At 42.6% G+C, this 24,427-nt stretch overlaps 1 protein-coding gene across 2 annotated transcripts in view; it reads right to left on the bottom strand.

Annotated features, from left to right (window-relative positions):
* The window catches only part of LOC120936937 (coiled-coil domain-containing protein 150-like), an 87,627-nt gene that overhangs the window by 6,744 nt on the left and 56,456 nt on the right, over positions 1–24,427 (bottom strand). For both annotated transcript variants that reach the window (XM_040349758.1, XM_040349759.1), the window contains exons 19-23: positions 23,551–23,720; positions 21,120–21,213; positions 20,057–20,226; positions 19,852–19,978; positions 16,831–17,022 (exon numbers count right to left, since the gene is read on the bottom strand). In XM_040349758.1, coding sequence (XP_040205692.1) covers positions 16,831–17,022; positions 19,852–19,978; positions 20,057–20,226; positions 21,120–21,213; positions 23,551–23,720 — 753 coding nt within the window. The remainder of the gene's footprint in view (positions 1–16,830; positions 17,023–19,851; positions 19,979–20,056; positions 20,227–21,119; positions 21,214–23,550; positions 23,721–24,427) is intronic.

The raw sequence follows: 24,427 nt of genomic DNA, 5'->3' as shown, positions 1-24,427 counted from the left end.
CTCTTAGCACACCCATACAGCTGAAATTAAAAATGACTGCCTTTTATCCACATGCATTTCATAGTTCAACAAGGTACAATCAGAAGCAGAACATATCAGAACATATCAGATCTCAATGGGAAAAAATCTCATGCTGGATATCTATACTGACATGGACTGGGTAATGTGTTAGGAATGAAAGGATGGCACATCATTTGATAGGAATGAAAATTATCCACCTACAGAGGGTTGAATTTAAAGACACCCCGAAAATCAAAGTGAAAAAATTATGCAGCAAGCTAATCCATTTTGCTGAAATTTCATTGCAACAACTCAAAATGGTCCTCAGTATGGCCCACAAGTGCTTGTATGCATGCCTGACATCAGGGCATGCTCCTAATAAGACGACGGATGGTGTCCTGGGGTATTTCCTCCCAGATCTGGACCAGAGCATCACTGAGCTCCTGAACAGACTGAGGTGCATCCTGGCGGCACTGGATGGACCGAAACATAATGTCCCAGAGGTGTTCTTTTGGATTTAGGTCAGGTGAGCGTGGGGGCCATTCAATGGTATCAATTTCTTCATCCTCCAGGAACTGGCTGCATGCTCTCCCCACATGAGGCCGAGCATTGTCGTGCACCAGGAGTAACCCAGGACCCACTGCACCAGCGTAGGGTCTGACAATGGGTCCAAGGATTTCATCCTGATACCTAATGGCAGTCAGGGTGCCATTGTGTAGCCTGTAGAGGTCTTAGAGGTCTATGCATCCCTCCATGGATATGCCTCCCCAGACCATCACTGACCAACCACCAAATCGGTCATGCTGTACAAGGTTACAGGCAGCATAAAGTTCTCCGCGGCTTCTCCAGACTTTTTCATGTCTCTGTCACATATGCTCAGGGGGAACCTGCTCTCATCTGTGAAAAGCATGGGGCACCAGTGGCGGACCTGCCAATTCTGGTGTTCAATGTAAAATGCCAATCGAGCTCCAGTGTCCGGCAGTGAGCACAGAGCACACTAGAGGACGTCGGGCCCTCAGGCCACCCCCATAAAGTCTGTTTCTGATTGTTTGGTCAGAGACATTCACACCAGTGGCCTGCTGGAGGTTATTTTGTAGGGCTCTGGCAGTGCTCATCCTGTTCCTCCTGGCACAAAGGAGCAGATACCGGTCCTGCTGATGGGTTAAGGACCTTCTACGGCTCTGTCCAGCTCTCCTAGAGTAACTGCCTGTCTCCTGGAATCTCCTCCATGCTCTTGAGACTGTGTCAAATCTTCTGGCAATGACACATATTGATGTGCCATCCTGGAGGAGTTGGAGTGCCTGTGCAACCTCTATAGGGTCCAAGTATCGCCTTGCGCTACCAGTAGTGACACTGACCCTAGCCAAATGCAAAACTAGTGAAAAACAGTCAGAAAAGATGAGTAGGGGAAAAAAATGTCAGACACCTCCACCTGAAAAAACTTTCCTGTTTTGGAGGTCGTCTCATTGTTGTCCATCTAGTGCAGGGGTCTCCAAACTGCGGCCCGAGGCCCATATGCGGCCCTTTGCTAGCTTCTATCCGGCCCTTGGGGCACTATTCCTTCCACTGATACGAGGTACTATTCCTCCCACTGACAGCAACGATGGGGCATTCTTTCTTCAACTGATACCAATGATCAGATACTATTCCCCCTATTAACCACTTAAGCCCCGGACCAATATGCTGCCTAAAGACCCAAGGGGTTTTTACAGTTCGGGACTGCGTCGCTTTAACAGACAATTGCGCGGTCGTGCAACGTGGCTCCCAAACAAAATTGGTGTCCTTTTTTCCCCACAAATAGAGCTTTCTTTTGGTGGTATTTGATCACCTCTGCGGTTTTTATTTTTTGCGCTATAAACAAAAATAGAGCGACAATTTTGAAAAAAATGCAATATTTTTTACTTTTTGCTATAATAAATATCCCCCAAAAACATATATAACATTTTTTTTCCCCTCAGTTTAGGCCGATACGTATTCTTCTACCTATTTTTGGTAAAAAAAAAATCGCAATAAGCGTTTATCGATTGGTTTGCGCAAAATTTATAGCGTTTACAAAATAGGGGATAGTTTTATTGCATTTTTATAAATTATTTTTTTTTTACTACTAATGGCGGCGATCAGCGTTTTTTTTCGTGACTGCGACATTAGGGCGGACACTTCGGACAATTTTGACACATTTTTGGGACCATTGTCATTTTCACAGCAAAAAATGCATTTAAATTGCATTCTTTATTGTGAAAATGACAGTTGCCGTTTGGGAGTTAACCACAGGTGGCGCTGTAGGATTTAGTGTACACTTAGTGTGTGTTTACAACTGTAGGGGGGTGTGGCTGTAGGAATGATGTCATCGATCGAGTCTCCCCTATAAAGGGGATCACTCGATCGATGCAGCGCCATAGTGAAGCACGGGGAAGCCGTGTTTACATACGGCTCTCCCCGTTCTTCAGCTCCGGGGAGCGATCGCGACAGAGCGGCTATAAACAAATAGCCGCGCCGTCGTCCCGGATCGCTCCCCGAGGGAACCCGACTGCCGCGTGTAGCGGGGGGGTCCCAATCGGACCCCCGACCCACGTCTAGGCAGGCACGTACAGGTACGTTGATGTGCCTGTCCGTGCCATTCTGCCGACGTATATCTACATGCGGCGGTCGGGAAGTGGTTAATAGGGACACTACCCCTCTTATTGACCACCAATCCTGAGGCCATATTTATTCTCAATGATGCCGATTTTTTTTTGCCCCTGCTGGCCACAATCCGGCCCTCCTAAAGTCTAAAGGACTGGCCCTTTGTTTAAAAAGTTTGGAGACCCCTGATCTAGTGCACCTGTTGTTAATTTCAATTAACAGCAAAGCAGCTGCAACTGATTAACAACCCCCTCTGTATACACCCCTCCCCCTCTGCTACTTAACTGACCAGATCAATATCCCAGGAGTTCTGATTTAAAAGACCTATACCTAGCATAAGCCTGCAAGCAGCGAGTTGCAAAGATGATGACATAAAAATTCACTCAGCAGAATTCCCAGACATACTAGCCTGACCTGAACAGCCTTTGTGAACTGGAATTTAATTCAGATGGGTACTCACTGTGGGTCACAGGACTTTAGCAGAGAGAACACCAGTATAGACGATGAACTGGGAACTAGTGGTAACTGGCTAACAGGAAATTTTTCAAGATTTCCATATCCGGCCTGAATAGACACTCTCTGGCTACTTTATTAGGCATACCTGTTCAATTGCTTGGTAACACAAATTGCTAATCAGCCAATCACATGGCAGCAACAAAGTGCATTTGGCATCTAGATGTGGTGAAGACGACTTGCTGAAGTTCAAACCGAGCATCAGAATGGGTAAGAAAGGGGATTTAAAAGACTTTGATTGTGGCATGGTTGTTGATGCCAGATGGGCTGGTCCCAGTATTTCAAAAAATGCTGATTTACTGTGATTTTTAAACACAACCATCTCCAAGGTTCACAACACATCGTACCTTAAAGCAGGCTACAGCAGCAAAAGATCACACCGGGTGCCACTCCAGTCAGCTACAAACAGTAAACTGAGGCTATAATTTGCACAGGCTCAATTGGACAATAGAAGATTATAAAAATGTTTCCTGGTCTGATGAGTCTTGATTTCAGCTTTCATTCAGATGGTAGGGTCAGAATTTGGCATAAAGGACATGAAAGCATGGATAGATCCTGCCTTGTATTAACAGTTCAGGCTGGTGGTGGTGATGTAATGGTGTGGGGGATATTTTCTTGGCACACTTTGGGCCCCTTAGTAAAAACTGAACATTGTTTAAACCCCACGGCCTACCTGAGTATTGTTGCTGATATTGTCCATCCCTTTAGAACTACAGTGTACCCAATTTCTGATGGCTACTTCCAGTAAGATAATGCAGCATGTCACAAAGCTCAAATCTTCTGAAACTGGTTTCTTGAACATGCTAATGAGTTCACTTTACTCCAATGGTCTCCACAGTCACCAGATCTCAATCAAATAGAGCACATTTGGGATGTAGTGGAACAGGAGATTTGCATCATGGATGTTCAGCCGACAAATCTGCAGCAACTGCATGATGCCATCATGTCAATATGGACCAAAATCTTTAAATAATGTTCCCAACACCTTGTTGAATCTATGCCACAAAGAATTAAGGCAGTTCTGAAGGCAAAAGGGGGTCCAACCCGGTACTAGCAAGGTGTACCTAATAAAGTGGCTGAAAAAAGGAGAAATTGAACAGCAGAGCTGAAGACATAGGGCCATATTCTCGTAGATCGGCGCATATTTACTCAGGTGTAGCGCATCATAGTTGCGCTACGCCGGCTTAACTTGGAGAGAGCTCTCCCATATTCCCGTACCACATGCGTCCTACGTTGCGCTCGCGGAGCTGAAATGTGTCGGCGTAAGTAGGCGCAAGTGACGGTAGGAGGGATGTGGGCGTGAAGAATGCTAATGAACCGTGACCCCATGCAAATGATGTCCAGACCGAACGGAGCATGCGCCGGACGTGCCCCGCCCTCTGCGCATGCGCAAAACAACAGTAGGCGTAAATCCCTGCTGAGTTGGGCCGGCCCAGTGCATAAAAGCGTCACCACATGCGCCCAACGAGTGCAAAGTGACTCCATTTATTCTGTTGGTGGTGTCCGTGAGATTTTGCTCTTTAGCTTTGCAATGCCTGGACCCAGGAAGGAAAGGAGAAAAAAAATTTTCAGCCAAGATGAGAGGGCCATCGTAGTCTCTGCCATGGAGAGATACGATTCAAGACTCCATGGTGCTGACAGTGGCAGCACAAGTAAAACCAAAAAGGAGGAGATCCTTAGGAAAGTGACTGCCCAGGTCAATGCCTTAGGCCATGAGGCAAGGACCCCCCAGGAAATTCTTAAAAAAATGAATGACCTGCGTGGTGTGGTCAGGAACAAGATGGCCATCATTGCAAAGCATGCCAGGGGCACAGGAGGGGGGCCACCCTGTTCTACCCGGCTCACTCAAGAGGAGGAAGTGATTGCCCACTGCCTTCGGAGGGAGCAGGTGGAGGGCCTGGAGGGCCATGACTCAAGTGAGCCACCCATGAGGACAGGTAAGTGTGTTTTATCTTCTGGTGTGTTGCATGTGTGGTGGGGGTGGTGGGTTATGTGACAAGTGTGTGGGTCCACCAACATGTGAATGTTTTGTGTCATCCACAGGTGAGCAGGATGAAGCGGGGCCATCCAATGCTGCCAGTGGCCGTCACAGACCATCATCCACTGAGCAGTCTGCTTCTGTGACTGACCTCCTGGGAAGCCAACAGGCCTTGGTGGAGGGGAGTGGTCAGTCCTCCGCGCAGGAGGTTGTTGAGGAGGAGGTCCATGAAGAGGAGGTCCAGGAAGAGGTGGTCCAGGAAGAGGTGGTCCACAGCGAGCAGGAGGTCTTCATTTTTTTGGAGGAGTCGCATGTGGTGGCAGGACCATCACAAAGCCCCCGCATCTCCAGCCCCTCAGGGTCCTCCAACACCCTCTCCAGTCCCTCCCGTCCCATCCCCCTCATCTCCAGCCCCTCCAGGTCCTCACTCTATGCAAGGGGCCCAGCCACTCCTGTCCCCAGGAGGGCTACCCACAGGACAAGGGGTGCGGCAGAAATGCTGCATGAGAATCTGGCCAGGCAGCAGGACCAGCAAACCCGTCATATGGGGGAAATCTTGGTGGAGTTGAGGCGCCTGTCCGACAGCTTGGCCTCCTCGGGAGCAGTACCAGATGCTCTCCAAGATGTGGCTGGAAACTGCGCAGCCACAATCACCAGCCTGGGTGAGCTGCAGACTACAACTGCCGAACTTGTGGGGGAGGTCAGGTGCCTGCGAAGGGCTGTTCAGGCCCAGACAGCTACCCAGGAGTCATTGCTCACCCGCATAGCACTAGCTTTGGAGGGCAGACAGGCAGGCAGGGAGGCACCTGGGAATGTTCCTCCACCTGGAGATGTTCCTCCACCTGATGCCCCAGCTCCCCCCAGGCAAGTGAGGGCCAGGAACCTGGGCACCAGGCGTAGCCCGCGCCGGGGCAAGTGATTATTTATTCTTCATTTGCTCTGGTTAAGAGCTTATTTTATTATTTGCTCTGGTTAAGAGCTTATTTTATTATTTGCTCTGGTTAAGAGCTTTTTTTTTAATTTTGGGTGCTGCACACAGGCAGTGTTGCAGAGTACAGTGTGAATGGTGTGTGAATGTGGGGTGGTGACATTCCTGCCAGTAAGGGGTGTCACCCTCGGGCGCTGGTGATAAGTTCTCCCCAGGTCCGTATGAATGACGTATGAATGGACAGCAACATCATTGGGGCCTTGACGCGGCGTTGCTGCTCCTTAGTACCGTGCGGTGTACTTCGGTCTAATCCAATGTTCTGTGCATGTGGGGTGTGTGTTAGGGACCACAGTGGTGTGCATGCGTGCATTTTCTGTGTGCCATGTTTAATGTTTGTGTTTAACGTTCAAAGATTCGCTCCACGAGACATCTCCTGACTGCTGTACCATCAGCAGACGGGGTAGCCTCGGTTAGGGGGGGACATGGTGGTTGGGGGGTCAGGTCATCACGTAGGTCAATCTGCAGGCCCTTTCTCACTGCGAAGTTGTGCAGCACGCAACATGCAGCGATGATTTGGCACACGAAGTTGAGGGGAATACAGCAGGGTACCCCCAGTCTTATCCAGGCATCGAAATCGTGACTTAAGGAGGCCAAATGTTCGCTCAACCACTGCACGGGTGCGTGCGTGTGCTTCGTTATATCTTCTCTCTCCTGGTGTTTGCGGATTGCGGAATGGAGTCATGAGATGAGGTCCCAGGGCATATGCAGAGTCACCTGGAAGGGAAAAGACAGGAGGATGTTAGTAATGCATGTGCCCCTCGTGATGTCTGCATCATGGGGGGGGACAGTCATACCTGACACCCATGTCACTCACCAACCAGCCAACTGTCCCCATACACATTCTGCTCAAATTGTCTTGGGATGTCACTTTGCCTGAATATAAAGCTGTCATGACTGGATCCGGGGTGTTTTGCACGGACGTGCCATATGAGGCCATGTGCATCCACGATCACTTGGACATTGATAGAATGCCAATGTTTTCTGTTGCGGTATATGTGCTCGGTCTCGTGGGGGGGCTGTATTGCCACATGGGTACAATCAATTGCACCCACAGTGCGTGGGAAACCATCAATTAGGCAGAAATCTGTCATTGCCTTCAGCCGCATGTCCTCCTGGGTGGGTCTGATTATGTGGTGCGACATGCGTCGGAGTATTGCGGGGACAACTTGGTGCACGCATCTACTCATGCTGGTTTGGGATATCCCAACCACGTCTCCACTGGTTCTTTGAAAAGAGCCTGTGGCAAGAAAATGCAATGTTGCCAGGACCTTCACCAGTGGCTGCACTGCATGGGATCGTTGTGTTGGGCTGCTGATGTCATTCTTCAGGGCTCTGGTAATTTCAAGGATGGCATCAGGGCTGAATCTATAACGGTGATACACATCCACATCAGCCATGCCAAAGAGGCTAATGCGCTGTGGGTAGATCCTCTCACGTGCCCTCCTCCGTGCCCTCCTCCTTCTAAGTGCCTCTTCCTCCTCACACACTAGCAGTGCTAAGACCACGCCTGCCCCTGGCATGTTGGCATACGAATGTGTTGTCCGCAAAATTTGGTTGCTCAGCTCGTCCGGGATGGTGCTGCTGTATTTGCTTTTTTCAAGCTAACTTACTCAGGTCTGGAGCAAAGTTAACCGAGCTTTATAAGGGGTAACTTTCAGCCGGACAATCGTCTTACGCGCACAGCGCGTAGCCTAAGCCGATCGCGCGTAGGTTCGGGAATCAGCGCATCTACATCATTTGCATATTTGAATACTAATTCTATGGCAGCCTAGGATGCCATCAGCTGAAATATACGCCTACGCTGCGTAAACTTAAACTAGTTAAGACGGACAGGAGTAGCCTGATTTCTGGCGGATCTGGTTCTGTGACTATGGCGCATAGATAGGACGGCGCATCTTTACACGCACGCCGCGCATCTCCATATACGCCGGTGTAACTTGTTTGAGAATATGGTCCATACTCTCTTAAAGGAAACTAGCAAAAACAGGGGCATCCTCCTGTGCTTTTCAATGATTTTTTTGTTTCCAGTGTGCATTTTGTAGGCAGCAGCATACACCAACAGTTTAAGAATTCCTCCTCCATAGAGAAATAATGGAGTCTCCCATATCAGCTGAAGAAGTATTGTTAGTAATCAAAAACCTAAAATTAGATAAAGCCCCGGGTCCTGATGGGTTTTCAAGTGCTTATTATAAAACATATTCGAGCATTTTAACACCCTACATGGTTAAATTCTTCAACCACATGACAGGTGGAGTTCCCATAGACAGGCAACTTAATTTAGCTTATATTTCGGTTATCCCAAAGCCAGAAAAAGACCATAGCCTGGTGGAAAACTATAGACCTATATCCCTCATTAACAACGATCTTAAGATACTCACTAAGGTAATGGCCAATAGAATGTCCTCTTTCATTGGCCAGTATGTTAGTAAAGATCAAGTAGGCTTTATCGCTGGAAGGCAAGGTCCTGATCAGGTTAGGAGGGCTGTGGATCTGATCTCCATTTTGAACTCGGGTTGGACTGGTGATACTAATCAAAGGGGAATGCTTCTTTCTATTGATCTACAGAAAGCATTTGACTCAGTATCATGGCCATTCATGTTAGAAGTGATGAAACGTTGGGGGTTTGGCATCACGAAATTTCTTGGAATCTTATCTGCACTTTACTCTCATCCTAAAGCTAATATACGCTTTCAGGGTATCTTTTCGGAACCTATTGAGATTCATAGGGGAACTAGGCAGGGTTGTCCTCTGTCTCCCCTGGTGTTTGCAATAGTTATGGAATCCTTGGCTATAGCTATTCGTGGGAACACAAACATCAGGGGAGTTAGATGTACCAAAAGGGAGCATAAATGTGCCTTATTTGCAGATGACCTTTTACTGTTTTTGACCGCTCCAGATACATCCCTACCGGAATTATATTCTCTTTTAGACAAATTTTCTATAGTTTCAGGTCTAACTGTGAATATGGCCAAGTCTAGGGCCCTCAATGTTTCTCTCTCTGAATCCACGGTTTCTATACTAAAGGAAAATTATGGATTCAAATGGGACACCTCTTATATCAAATACCTAGGTATCTATTTGACTCCCAACATCCAAAACTTGTATTTGGCCAATTATCCACCTATGTATAGAAAACTTGAGAAAGATTTGAGAGATTGGGGGACTCAGAATATAGGTTGGATTGGTAGAATTAACTCGGTTAAGATGACTCTTCTCCCTAGGCTTTTGTATCTTTTTAGATCATTACCCATACCGATAATTAAAAGTCATCTAAAATCCTTTCAAGGAAAGATTATCAAGTTTATTTGGAACAATAAGGGTCCACGCCTTCCATCTCGCACTCTCTATAACTTGCCTGAACAGGGGGGTCTGGGAGTACCCAACCTATTATGGTACTATCAATCAGCAAGATTGGCACAGTTATCGGAAACTTTTCTTAAACATGAACGCCCTGACTGGTTAGATATAGAAGAGCAGGCGACCCCGAATCTAACAATAGAGGAGTTAATGTGGAGTCCTACCAAGAATAGGCCTTCTATTCTATCTCCGACTCTTTCTCAAACCTTTGTTTTATGGGATTCAATTAAAAACAATCCCTCTCTAATTTCTAAAGGCAGACCTTTATCGAGTATTTTTCTAGACCCACTCTTTGTTTCTAAAATTGAAGTAGATTCGTTCAAATGGTGGCATGACAAAGGGTTGTATCGTATAGGCCGTTTTTTTTCGCGCTCGGGTCCACTTCCTGAACAACACTTCATTGACAAGCTAGGTCTTCCTGTCTCAGAAAAATTAAGATTTTCTCAACTACATGACTATGCACAAAGCCTATGGGATAGTGGCTCGATATCTGGACTATTGACACCTTATGAAAGTAATTGTGATCAGGGTTTAATCAGGAAGGGGAATATTTCAATCATATATCAATCGCTTGCTAATAACTGCACCAAATTACCTCATATGCTGGCCTGGGAAAGGGAACTTAATAACAACTGGGATTTATCTGACTGGTGTAGTAATTATACTAGATCCATTAAAGGATATGTGAATATATCCCTTGTAGAGGCTAATGTAAAAATTTATACTAGGTGGTATTTAGTTCCCGTTAAACTGGCTTCCATGTATCCGTCAACTTCGCCCCTTTGCTTCAGAGGTTGTCAGGGATTGGGGTCTATGGTACATATATGGTGGGAATGTCCCAAAATACGTGGATACTGGAATAAGGTGTTCAACATAATAAGACGTGTCACAGGCTGTAATTTGCATCAATCCCCCACTATCGCTTTACTTCACGGGATGTTACCCCAAACCTCCAAGGTTACTAGAAAACTCATCCTATACATTCTGACAGGTGCCAGGATCACAATTGCAGCTGCGTGGAAAAAATCTACTGTCTCCATCCGGTATATGAAACAAAAGGTTACATGGATTATGGAACAAGAAAAGAGGGTCTGTTCCATGTTGGATATGTCTACTCTTTTCCATGAAATATGGGAACCGTGGATGAAATTTATGGGAATATCTTTTATCCCATAAAGGCTGTGGTGATATTTATATCATTAGGACGATGGTGTTCGTTGGCAGGCAGGCTGCCATCTCTTTTTCCTTTTACTTTCCCCTGATCTTTTTTTTTTTTTTTTTTTTTTTTTCTTTTTTTTTTCTTTTTTTTTCTTTCTTTTCTTCTCTTTTTTTCTCTTCTTTTCATTGATTGTTATTTGATAATTTTGTTTTTTACACGAGGATAACATCCTTGTTATTTCTCATTCTCAGAGTGTTATGTTTTGAAAAAAAAAAAAAGATATATATAAACATTTGTATTAGCCTATGTTTGGGTTATCTAAAGATTCCACCAAATTTTTGGGGATGTTAGGTATGTTAAGGGTTTTGAAAATATATATTTACAGCTACTGGTGGGTATTGGTGATAATTATTGGAGGGAGGAAAGGGGGATTTAAAGGTTTGCTTAACCTCTTGGACACAGACTGTTCCCAGTGGGGGTGTCAGAGAGGTCTTTGTTATACAGAAATCCCGCCCTTTGTTCGTTCCATGAAATTAGACCCAGTACACACATGGGGTTTTTTTTTATTGTGCGACAACAATAAGTCTAAGGAATTATATAGTATATGGAAATATCCTTTTATTTATTTAATTATAAATTATTGGTTATACCTAGCTTTTCTTTTTAACTATTACAATCTGTTATACTCTCACCGTATGGTGATAGCATACGATATGGCTGTATATGATAGTCAGTTTCTATGACAAGACCATCTTCTATGTAAAGCAATGCATTGGATTTATTATTTACTGTGTATTACTAAATTGTATACTGCTGTTTTAGTACAAATGTATGTACTTTTATTGAAAATAAACATAAATTTGAATGAAAAAAAAAAGAATTCCTCCTCCTTTGGATATTCCAGAGCATAGGAGGTCTGACCTCAGAAGAGCTTCAAGCACCTATTCACAGAATTCCTAAAGTAGAACTAAAAGGCAAACTTTTTTTCCCCACTTTTTGAAAAAGTAAGGAATGGTTATAAACTCTGGCCCAGATTCAAGAAGCAATTGCGTCTGTGTAACCATAGTTACGCAGCGCAATTGCTTACTTGCACCGGCGTAACGACGTCTCCTGATTCAGAGAGCTTGTTACGCCGACTGCAGCCCAAGATATGCGTGGCATAAGGCTCTTATGCCCGCATATCTTATGCTGCATTCTTAAGCAGGCCGCTAGGTGGCGTTCCCGTTGTGGTCAGCGTATAGTATGCAAATTGCATACTAACGCCGATTCACAACGTTACGCGAGCCCTGCGCATGCAGTTTACGTCGTTTGCGTACGTCGGGTTTCGCGTAAGGCTGCACATGCTAAAAGCAGGGGCAGCCAATGCTAAGGATAGTAAACAAAGGAGTCGCGCTATTTAAATGTGATAACAGAAACACCAATACTTGTGAAATACAAAAATAATAAGTGACTGTTAAAATAACATGAATATCTCCACGGTAGTAAAACACAAATGGAATGTGAGCAAGCCAAGAGGTTTGAAGGAGTCCAAAGATATGGTGATGAGATAATCCCAGATGTCAGTGATTATAACCAAGCTGTGATCAGGACAAACAGGAGACCTCCACCACAGATATTACTGACTCTTACCGCAACACAGTGAAATAACAGCAGAAAGGGTAACAGATCCACAGCAGCAGCCACAATGATCAATCCTCCAATAACGGTGTCTTTAGCATAGGACTTCCCATTCAATGGCAGCCAGCAATCAGCTCCAAACATATGTAAAGAAACACCAGGGAACATACATAGCGTGATACTGCGCAGACTTTATTAGAAAAGAAAGTAGCCAAATGCTTACTTACATTTTAGACTTAAAAACAGGCTTCAAGCGAACATAAAAACAGACAATAAAACACAGCCGGCCGGCCTGTGTATGGGCGTGCGTCTGGAGTATCCGGATCCTCACACGTGTAAACGCGGTGACGGTCAAGGCGTCTCCTCCCGACGTTTCGTCACGATAGGGACTTGTTCACTGCTAAGGATACCCGTCGTTCCCACGTCACGAGGTTTACATTTTACGTCATTTGCGTAAGTGAATCGTGAATGGCGCTGGACGCCATTCACGTTCACTTTGAAGCAAATGATGTCCTTGCGACGTCATTTACCGCAATGCACGTCGGGAAAGTTTCCCGACGGAGCATGCGCTCTACGCGGGAACGCGCCTAATTTAAATGATTCCCGCCCCCTACGGGATCATTTACATTAGGCGCCCTTACGCAGGGCATTTTTGAGGAGCGCCCATGCAAATTACGTGGCTACTGCTTCATGAATGAAGCGTAGCGCAAATAATTTGCGTAGGCGCAGGGTAAAAAGGGTACACTGCGCCTCCGTAAGGAGCGCGCAGCTGTACCTGAATCTACCCCTCTGTCTTTTTTTTGCAAAGTGAGGCAGAAAGTAAGAGGAAATCTCTCCAAAGTGAGGGACTCCTTTTGTTGTCACCAGAACAAGTGTCCTCATTGGATTATTTCCTCTCTATTCCTGTTCTGGTGACAACCCAAAATTTGTGATTTTTCCTTCACTTTCATTGAGAACAGTAAAAGGGCAAAGTGAAGAGATAAATCTCCCATATGGGGGCACAGGCAGCAATACAATACTTTGTTATAAATCCCTCCAGCACCAGACCCATATGTCTCCTCCTTTAGTTGGAAGTGCGTGGCCCATGGTCACACTGTTGACGACAATTCAATAAAGACGCCAGCACTCAGCCGATACACCTTACAATTTGAATTAGGTCAAATTGCAGAAGCTATATATATATATATATATATATATATATATAAGAAACTTCAATACCAAATACCAACCTTTAGAATTGATGCCACATCTACATGAGACGACTGAAGTTTATTTGGACACATGATGTCCCTGGCTTCCTTGTATGGATTCAGATGATTATAAATCATAAAAGCAAATAAGTGCAGCACAGTTAAAAAGATCCAAGTTGATAACAGAATGATAAATAATGTTCCCAGAAAATGTGAAGAGTAACAGTCGAAAGAAACAGCAAAAATCTGCAGTCTTTCACCAGTGTTTAAGAAGTCCACAATGAGTAACAATGCCTCCACCTTTTGGTCTAACTAATCACTCTCACCTTACGGCATGGACCCCTGAACAAACAGGTGGTCATGCAGGCAGAACTGAAAAGGGTTAACACAGAACGTAGGCCTCTTTCACGTCTTCCTATACTCAGCGCGAGCATCAGTTTAGAAACAATCTCCTTATGCTCAGCATTACCGCCAGGTCATGTATGGTAAAAGAAAGGGATCTAAGTGCTCACTGCTAATTTTATAAACAAATTGATAGGTACAAATGAAAAACTACTCACATTAAATAAGTGAAAGACAGCATGTAAACAAACATGGATGTTCCTTCCGAAAGACAGCAGCGGGTGACGTCATACTCAGCTCCTCCCCCGTACGCATTACGTTCACCTAGAACTTCCTCAGCGGACAGGGGGAATTTCAAATCATACCTATATTTTTGATTTGTTTGATTGTACTGTATCAGGATTATTTAAGAGTCAGCCATGGTTTTGGTTGCACGCCTGGGGCTCTGGTATCTTTTGAATGGGGTTTCTCACCCCCCTTTTTTCTTTCTTTCTTTTTTTCTCCTTCTATGTCTTTCTTTTTTTCTCCTTCTATCTGCTCTTTCTCCTCATTTCCTTCTTCCCTTGGCTGACTCCTTTTGGGGAGAAACTGTGCCTGAGTCAAGTTTGGAATTAGTAGACTACAATTTGGTATGCTATTTTTCATGAAGAGCCAACAGTACCCCCTTCTATGAACTTATCGCCTTTCTGTATGTTATGGATGCAGTTTACTGATCCTGATTGTATGGTATTCCATAAACTCTGTCATTGTTGTACCATTGTTCCCAGGGGTCAAGTCCTGGGGAAAAAAGTGTGGGAACTCCCACCCAGATCCACTCCCCCACCAAAAAAAGTTAAAAATTATACACTCATATGCATAATTACTAAACCGCATGTTTTTTTTTTTTTCGATCCACTGTACCTTAGTAATCCTTTATGTTACTTTAAGCAAGTTCTTTCTAAATCCCACGATAACTCGCGGCAGACCTCCGCAATGTCTCCTGGGAATGACAAAAGCTCCCAGGAGACATTGTGGCATCGAAGAAGTGACGGAATACCCGCACACTACCCGATTGATCCATATACAGGAAGCGGCCAGTAACATAAAGGATTACTAAGGTTCGCCTGCCTCTGACAGTGACTCGAGCTGCGCATCGCCACTTAGTGAAGGATTGGCTCAGGCGGTTTGGCTGCTCTCGGCCTGCAAAGGGAACTGCGTTCCTGCTGTGAAAAAAGTGCAGGAACTCCGTTCCCACGCGTTCCCGCAGGACTTGAGCCCTGATTGTTCCTTTCATTTCGCTGTATGTCCAATTTTGTGTAAGGCCGCCTTGCTCTTTTTCTCTATGTACTTCTTTGTTATGTATATTTTTAAAATAAAATATTTGAAATGTGAAAAACAAACAAATACCACCCTCAATTTTAAAGGGGTTGTAAAGGTAAATGTTTTTTCACCTTAATGCATCCTATGCATTAAGGTGAAAAAACATCCGACAGTACTGCCCCGCCCCCGAGCTCCTGTTTTACTTACCTGACCCTTCGAAAGTCCCGCGCTCGTCCCCGTCATCCTCTTCGGTTCCCAGCCTGGCCGTCGATTGGCTACACTGGATGGATTGAAAGCAGCGCAGCCATTGTCTGGCGCTGCCGTCAATCACATCCAATGACGCGGCGGGGCCGAGTGATACAGTCGGTGGCTATAGCCGCCGCTGTATCACAGGAGCGCGCCCTGCAAGAGCTTTTCACCATGCAAGCTCGCTCGCATGAAGGTGGAAAGCTCTTGCGGAGGTGAACCATCTCCATAGAAGGCAATGCTAAAGCATCCCTCTGGCGTGTCGGGGCGGCAGCGGCGTTCACACTACAGGCGTAAATACGCCTAGGTGTGAACGGGGCCTAAGAATCCATTGCTGTTTCCTCTACTGTATGATCAAGATATAGTTGCATTGAAAGCTTAAAGGAACACTAAAGGTTCGCTTTTTATTAGATCAATTGATTGCTGTAAGCTAGAGCATTTAAATATCACTTACCTAGTTTTTCCTTTTGACCTTCAAAATACAGTAATCCCGGTTTGAAAATGACATTTCCTGTCTCTCCTCTTCTTGCTTTCCACCAGCATCTGAGCCGTTTTGCATGGTGGAAAGTAGAAGGTGCTTACCCCCTCCCTATGACTACAGCCCTGCGTGAAGATGCTCTCTTATCCCTCACAGGCATGGAGGCTAAGCCTAATGGGAACTGTAGTTCCCATTAGGCCGTGATGTAGCAAGAATGAATGCGCACCGCAAACCAGGAAGTCAGTGAGAATAACGATTCAGGAGTGACGGAGGTGAATAAAACAGCTCGATTTCAACAGGTATGAAACTAGTTATAATGCAAAACATTACTTTTTACTTTATCAGCTACTGTCAGACTTTAATTTAAGAGGAAAATATTTTTGTCTTTACAACCCCTTTAAATATTTGGTGTGCAGTTGTTCTTTCATCCTATGTTCACTTTAATGTCATCCCCGGCAGCATCTATTACTTAGCTTGGCTTCACTTCCCACAACTCTGTTTGCTACTGAACGTGAAGAGATGAAGCCATGTCTGACTTCCTTCCAACCCAATGCGAGAGCACTGGGCCAATCAGCAAGTATCATTGTTGTCACAAGAAAAAAAAGAAGAGGAGTTATTTACATGATCTACATACCTGGAAGTACCATGTATGTATTAGTCTTTGCTCCCAGCAGCAAATTAAATAAGGGAATGTACTAAAATTAACTTATTGCTTTACCCTGCATGGCAAAAGCACAGATTCACAATAAGATATACAGTACAGTCAGTGCTACCTGTAGAACATTATTATTACAATACAGGATTAATAGAGGGCCAACAGTTTACGCAGTGCTTTACAACATGAGGGCAGACAGTATAATTCTAATACAATTTAATACAGTAGAAATCAGAGGGCCCTGCTCATTAGAGCTTACAATCTAAGAGGTTGAAAATGATGTGGATCATTTCAGCAGTCATTTTCTAATATAAATAAACACAAATGTACACTGTAAGTTTGTAAAATATATTAAGGAATATGGTTTAAATATAATTCTAACTCACATGTATTCTCTCAGCTTCTTTTCTGGTCCCTTTTCTCTCCATGTAACATCTGAGCTGTGTTTTAAGTCCACATATACTCTCCTTCTGTTGCAGAATCTCTTTTTGTAGCATGGATTCCCGAGCTCTCAGCTCTCTGTTTGTCCGTGAGAGCTCTGCTGATTTTGCTGTGGCATTATCTAGTGCTTTCTTTAGCTGCGAGTAATAAAAAAGAATGAAGCCAACCATCAGATCTTCTTTCAGATTTACCACTACTGTTCATCTGATTTATTTTCTTAAAGATTCATTGATCCAAATCTAAGTACATTCTGAAGGTTTATAATGTTTGAATTACTCCAGGGAGTTTCCGGTCACAAATTACAGTATATAGCATTTCAACAATCACGCAATTTGATCTTGTATTGTAATATTTATCCAAAAGTTATTTGACCTACAGATTATTTTGTTCAGCTCCATTATTACCATGCATTTGCCTGTCAAACAAGTAATTAAAAATATGGTGCTAATGTCTCAATAAAAAGGTGGCCAGCACTACAATGGACAACTTGTGTAAACAGATAAATAAAAAACAGTGCAGCGCTAATTACATGAATATGGATATAAAAAAAAAAATCATATAAAGCAATACATACATACAAAAAATAGACTATAAAGTGCTAACAAATATTAAAAATCAGTATAAATACAAATATAGAACTTTACAAATAGTGACATTCATATAAATAAAAAAACACCAATGTGAATATATATGGTCATGAACAAGTGACTATGACACATGCCCACACTGTGTGAGCTAGAAAATTGTGCAGTCCAAAATATAAAAAAAAAAATATATATATAGTGAAGAAGTCCAATTAAGCATATAGGGTAGATGGTCAAGATGGTAATCCGAGAAATTATGAAGTCCCAAAGACACCATAAAGGGTCACCACAGTGGAAGGACCTACCACTAGGGATGAGCTCCGGCGTGTTCGCACAGTCTACTTGCAGAGCCCGCCAGGAAGTCTGCACGGCGCTGTGCTAATCACAGGCAGGGTGACATTGTCCTGATGCTCGGCTGCAGAGATCGGGAAATGTCTCTCTTCCTGTGATTAGCGAAGCGCCGTGCAGACTTCCTGGCGGGCTCTGCACGTGAACTGTGCAAACACGCCAGAGTTCATCCCTATCTACCACCAATAAGAGAGGAGGGGGCTTACCAGAACATGTGGACCCACCATAAATATTGCAGCAAAATCACACACAGCTATGCAGAACAATCAAAGTCAAATTCGGAGGTGGATAAAATCCTCTCACCATTACTCCATTAACACATGAATCCAAGGAGGAAAAACAGAAGACTTGACAGTGTAAAACAGTCCTGTTTATGCCATTGCGTCCTGTCTTGATGTCTACAAGGAATATTCTGATATGCGCTTTTATATCTGCTGAAAAGTGAGTGTTCTACATTTTAAATAAAACTTCTGCCATATGGTTTTACACTATGTCAAGTCCTCTGTTTTTCCTCCTTGGATTCATGTGTTAATGGAGTTATGGTAAAAGGATTTTATCCACCTCCGAATTCAACTTTGATAGTCCTGCATAGCTGTGTGTGATTTTGCTGCAATATTTACGGTAGAAATCGATTATCCCCCCCCCCCCCCCCCCCCAAGTGTTTCAAAGTTTGCCCGGTGGTGAGTGGAGTGGCTATTCTATATCAAGTGTTCAACACCAATGCCTGTTAAGACCCATTAGGTAAAAGCCAATTGGGTCCACATGTTCTTATTTGGACTTCTTCACTATATATACACAGAGCCTGATGAAGAGCATGGTATGCTTGTAACTGTACAGTAGCCTTGCATTACTACAAATTTTCTGTCTTTGAAGAAGCAACCAGCAAATTAATTGCATTGGAGTTTGTGTCCCATCTTTTTTTTTACTGAATATTGGTAGATTGTTGGCAGCCCACCCTGATACTGCTCCAGAAAAACAAAAGGAGAGGAGGAAGTAACCCACCTTATTGTTTGATTTGAGATATACATTTTTATTAGTGATAGTCAGTTGTTCATGACCATAGATATTCACATTATTTGTGTCTTTTTAATTTATATGAATGTCACTATTTTCAAAGATCTTTGTGTGTTTTTATACTGATTTTCAATATTTGTTAGCACTTTATAGTCACTTTTTTATTGCTTTATATGAATTTTTCATATTCATGTAGTTAGCGCTGCACTGTTTTTTTTTTATCTGTCAAACAAGTTAATATCCTTGTGGAACAATTGCTGAGATATATAATGGAATACACTGATGAGAGTTTACATCAAGCTGATGCTTTAAAAAGAGGTTAGATCTCCATTAGGCTGGGTTCACACTACTACACTACTTTCATCCTACTTTGCTCTGCTACATTGGTCCTACATTTATCCTACATTGGTCCTACATCCATCCTACTTTCATGAACAGGATACTACTTTGGTCCGACTTCAATGATATTCAATGGGCCTGAAGTAGGATCAATGTAGGACCAAAAGTAGTACAGGGAGCATTTTCAAAGTCGGACCGACTTGTGTAGGACGCTACAAGACGCTCTCATAGGGAAACATTGAACACAGAGCAAAGTAGGATGAAAGTAGTGTAGTAGTGTGAACCCAGCCTAAAACAGAATGTGTCATACAAAGGGATTTTATCTGCTTTTTATCCGATACCTGCATGTTCAAAAGGGTTGGGTAGTATTCAGGTAGTCTATTGTAAAAACAAAATTGGCAATCTTAAGACACATCCACTGGAAAAGCTTTTTAGCTGCCAAGGCTAGAAATGTAAAATCCCCTTGTTATCCAATATCAGTGAAGTTCACAGTATACAATACCACGCTCATATGATATGAGTATTATGTTTTGTAACAAAACAGCCTTTACCCCATTGGACCATCTTCACCTAATAGGGCTTTCAAGGGAAGATAAAATCAAAAAGTATCTTCTCCTTTACTTTCGTTATATGTTACTGTACAATGCTAGGGGTGATAATATTAATATATACCACTTTTACCTCTGCTGCCTCTTTTCGTGCAATCTTCTTTGCCTCTTTACTCTCCAATTGATGCTGTTTGCTTAAAGATGTAACACGTTCCTCTAATAGTTGATCCTTCATTCTGACTTCTTCTTCAGCCTGTGTCCTAAAAGAATAAATAAATACATTATTGTGCCAAATATAGATGATGTCCGTTTGATTCTGTTAAGCATTAAGATATTACTTCATTAGAAGTAACTGCTTTTCCTGTGCTTCTCTGTTTTGGAGCCTTTCTTCCAGTTCCTCTACACAGTGTTGTAAAAGGGCATTTCTCTGAACAGCCTGATCCAAAGCATGGGACAATTTTCGGTTATCCTCCCATGCAATCTCTATGGATCTTTGAAGAGGTTCTATCTGTTTAAAGAACAAGAAGGCATCAGTCTGGAAACTTGAATAATGTTCTATTTAAAGGGGAACAATTAAAAATTTGTTTGCAATTTTATAAGTTCACATTTTGTAAGTTAAAACTTTTTTTTTCAAAAACAAGCATTTTTACAGGGTGCCCATACATGACACTGTTTGCAAAGCATGCTAAGCTTTCTAATAAGGAACCCCCAGAACTGATTGCATCCTTCTTGGATTTAAAGTGGTATTAAACCCAAAAGCAGACATTTATTATATTGCAGCTTACCAGTTTTTAAATGTGATTCCTGCAATTGTATTATTTTTTCCGCTCCACCCCCAAAAAAAAAAAAAAAATTACATGCCAAATGTGGCATGTCAGGGGGTCACCTTTCTTTAAAGTGGAAGTTCCATTTTTGTGTGGAACTCCACTTTAATTCATATAAAACCTTTATCCCAAAAGGAACAAAATATTGCTAAAACTGTTTAAAAAAAGTGTTAGTTGAAATATGGCTTCAATTTGTCAGTGTACCTAAATTTGCTAGTCCAGCTAACACTACCCTCCCCACAGACTGACAATGCTGCTGTCCAAATGTGTCCCCTGTGCTCCTTCATCCAGGGATGAATACATGAAATGTGTTAGTGGCCTGATCACCAGATAAAAACAGAGCGAATAAAAGGCTAAAAACATAAACTAAAACAGCAGCCGCCACATCTAATGATTAGTAAGCTGCAATATATTACATTTTTGGTTTTGGGATTAGTACTGCTTTGAGATCCTGTTTGAGTGAGGGGCATGTCCCTCCTCTAAGTCAGCCAGTTTATATTTTTTAGCACCAAAGCTGAAGGAAGAACATCAATAAAGAAATATATATAAAAAAACATTTAGCATTCTTTTAAATCACCTTTCCATGATGCTGTGATTCCGCAGTTCGTAGCCTCCTTTTTAAATCTGAAAGCTCCCCCTCCAGTCTCTGAATCTGCTTCTGACTATTCGCCCTGAGTAAGGTTGACAAAGTCAAAATTACCACAAAGTGCAAGTTTACTCCGTTTTAATCTTGCAAATCACAAAAAAAGGTTAATATAAATTCTCCCTTTGCTTTAGGTACGATCCACAAATCTATATTATAGCAGACACAGGACATTAAAGCTTAAGTTTCTCTAAGGGTATGTATCCATACCAGACACAAATGGAAGTCAATTCTAGCCAAAGAAACCACATGCAAATATTCAACTGGTCTTGGATGCAGATTGCCACAATAAAAGGGACAACGTGTGTTTATCAAGTAATCCATGCAGTAACGATTCAGGGAATCTGCATGTACAGTGAGGGAAAAAAAAATATTTGCTCCCCTGTTGATTTTGTACATTTGCTCACTGACAAAGAAATGATCAGTCTATAATTTTAATGGTAGGTTTACTTTAAGAGTAAGAGACAGAATAACAACAAAAAAAATACAGAAAAACACATTTAAAAAAAGTTATAAATTGGTTTGCAACAAAGGAGTGGCTCAAGAAGAACCACATTAAGATCCTGGAGTGGCACAGCCAGTCTCCAGACCTTAATTCCATAAAAAATATGTGGAAGGAGCTGAAGGTTTGAGTTACCAAACATCACCCTCAAAACCTTAATGACTTGGAAAGGATCTGCAAAGAGAAGTGGGACAAAATCTGAGATGTGTGCAAATCTGGTGGGCAACTACAAGAAACGTCTGACCTCTGTGATTGCCAACAAGGGTTTTGCCATCAAGTACTGAGTCATGTTTTGCGAAGGGGTCAAATACCTATTTTACTCAGTAAAATGCAAATCAATTTATAACTTTTTTGAAATGCTTTATTCTGCATATTTGTGTTGTTATTTTGTCTCTCACTGTTAAAATAAACCGACCATAAAAAAGATAGACTAATCATTTCTTTGTCAGTGGGCAAATGTACAAAATCAGCAGGAGATCAAAAACGTTTCAGCTGTAAAATATTTCCCAGCAATACAATTGCACAGTGACCACATTTTAAATCATTACTCTTAATACATTCTAAAGCATACCCATAATCAAAAAGTGAAGCTGGGGTACTCTTGCGTTAGATTACCACTTTATTCAGAGTAACAGGAAAAAATCAGAACTGTACAAAATATCCCATTCCAATGAATCTCCCTGTAAGCTTTGTGTTCTTCTTACTATGTGAATAAATCTGAATATTGATGTAAAAGTGACCAAGACTCATTTATCTGAATTGGCTTGATTTAAAACTTTTTTAAGGTGAGTAACGGATGGATATCAGCAGCTAATTTTACTGTGTGGTAAGGAAGTATTCCATAGGTGCTCAACATGGCCCTCGAAGCCCTCTGATGTGGCTATCGACATCTTACTGAATGCAGGAGTTTTGTTAAACTTTCAGAAAGTGCATCACACCTGTAAAATATAACAAAAGTCTAATGCAAAGCGCAGCTAACCCACAGGAAATGTAAACCTCAGCGCATCAGTGTGAAGGTAGCCTTATAGAGGGCTCAGGACAGTAAGGGCTTGTTTACATTTACGTGTTTTTGCTACACACCGCCAACCACTTATGTAGCATCAGGGGTCTCAATGGCGACCCCACCCCATGCAGCCTCCCTATCACAATCTGTTTTACACATATTCAGGAGGGGCGGCGGGGGCAGCATATATAAGAACCGATTCTCTTCATTTTCCTCCTGCAACTGCTGAAATACGGCTTCTCCTCCTCTTCCTCCTGCTGGAATTCAGCAGCTGCAGGAGGTATAGGTTCATTATGCCATTCAAAATAAAAAAATTATATTCTGTATTAAAGTGATTGTAAAGTCTTGTTTAAAAATAAAAATAACAAACATGTTATACTTACCTGCTCTATTCAGTGGGTTTTGCACAGAGCAGCCTGGATCCTACTCTTCTCGAGTTCCTCTTTGCTGCTCCTGGCCCCTTTTAGTTCCAAAGGGTAGACTGGTGGCTATTCTGCTATTGCTAAGCAATTACAGTATCACAGAGATCCGGCATTTCCATGCAGAATAACCTTGAAGACTAGAGTATACCCCACTAAATTTAAGGAAAACTGGGTTTTCTGTCCTAGCTGTGGTAAACATCAAACTTCAGTCTGATAATCTCGGCCACCTTGGCTTTTTTAAACATGATAACTTGCTATCCACCCTTCCAGACAGTAAACAAAAGGTTGTGGTAATTTGCTGCTCAATAAAATCTATTATTAAAAAGAGGGACAAAAAAAATCTACATAAAAGCACATTTCAGCACAATTTTAGACCAATTTCATTTTCAGACTTAAGAAATCACTACTGATAAAATTAAAAGAGATATTTTACTGCACCTGTCTTTATGTAGATTTACAATGTCAGCATCTCTGCAACCCAGTTCAGTCTGCAGTGTTTCTAAGTCCTTTTGGAGCTTAGTGTGGGAAGACAAGATATTTTCCAGAGTTTCAGACATTCTACTTCTCTCCTCACAGACATCAGAAAGCTGCTGCTGGAGGATCACTCTCTGGAGGTGAAAGTTATGAGGAATTATTAATGAATTATTAATGAAAAATCGTATAACGAAAAAATATATGTAGCAAAACCTAAGCCTGGTACATACAATGAGAATATCGGACGAATGATCGTTCGTTTTTTTTTTTTGCATGCCAGTCTCATATTGAAAACTAATAGGTTACACACATAGGTTGGACTTGATGGATTTTTGTATGTTTTCATGATTATTTTATGGACGAATACTATACTGATTAAATAAAAACCATTTGTTCTGTTATCGTACGAAAGATATCTTCATGCTTGTAACTTCGGAAAAATTTCATGTCATTATCTGCTCTCGAAAGCTCTATACTAACAATCATATTATCTGACAATCGCTTCAAAAGTGGTACTAGGCATAAAAGATCACATCAAATCACAGGCATATTTTTTTTTCTCATCAAATGGCTCAATTTCTCAGAGCACAGTTAGATACTCTGGGCTAGATTCAGGTAGGGGCGCTCATTGTTACGGCGGCGCAGCGTATCGGATTTACACTACGCTGCCGTAAAAGTTAGAGAGGCAAGTGCTGTATTCACAAAGCACTTGCCTTCTAAGTTACGGCGGTGTAGCATAAATGGGGCCGCCGTAAGCGCGCGTAATTCAAATGAGGAAGAGGGGGCGTGTTTTATGTTAATTCTTGGTGACCCGACGTGATTGACGTTTTTCCCGAACGGC

The sequence above is a fragment of the Rana temporaria genome, chromosome 4 (genome assembly GCF_905171775.1).
Source record: "Rana temporaria chromosome 4, aRanTem1.1, whole genome shotgun sequence".
Lineage (NCBI taxonomy): Eukaryota > Metazoa > Chordata > Amphibia > Anura > Ranidae > Rana > Rana temporaria.
The sequence above is the reverse complement of the archived record's forward strand: the minus strand, read 5'-3'. Positions and strand labels throughout refer to the sequence as shown.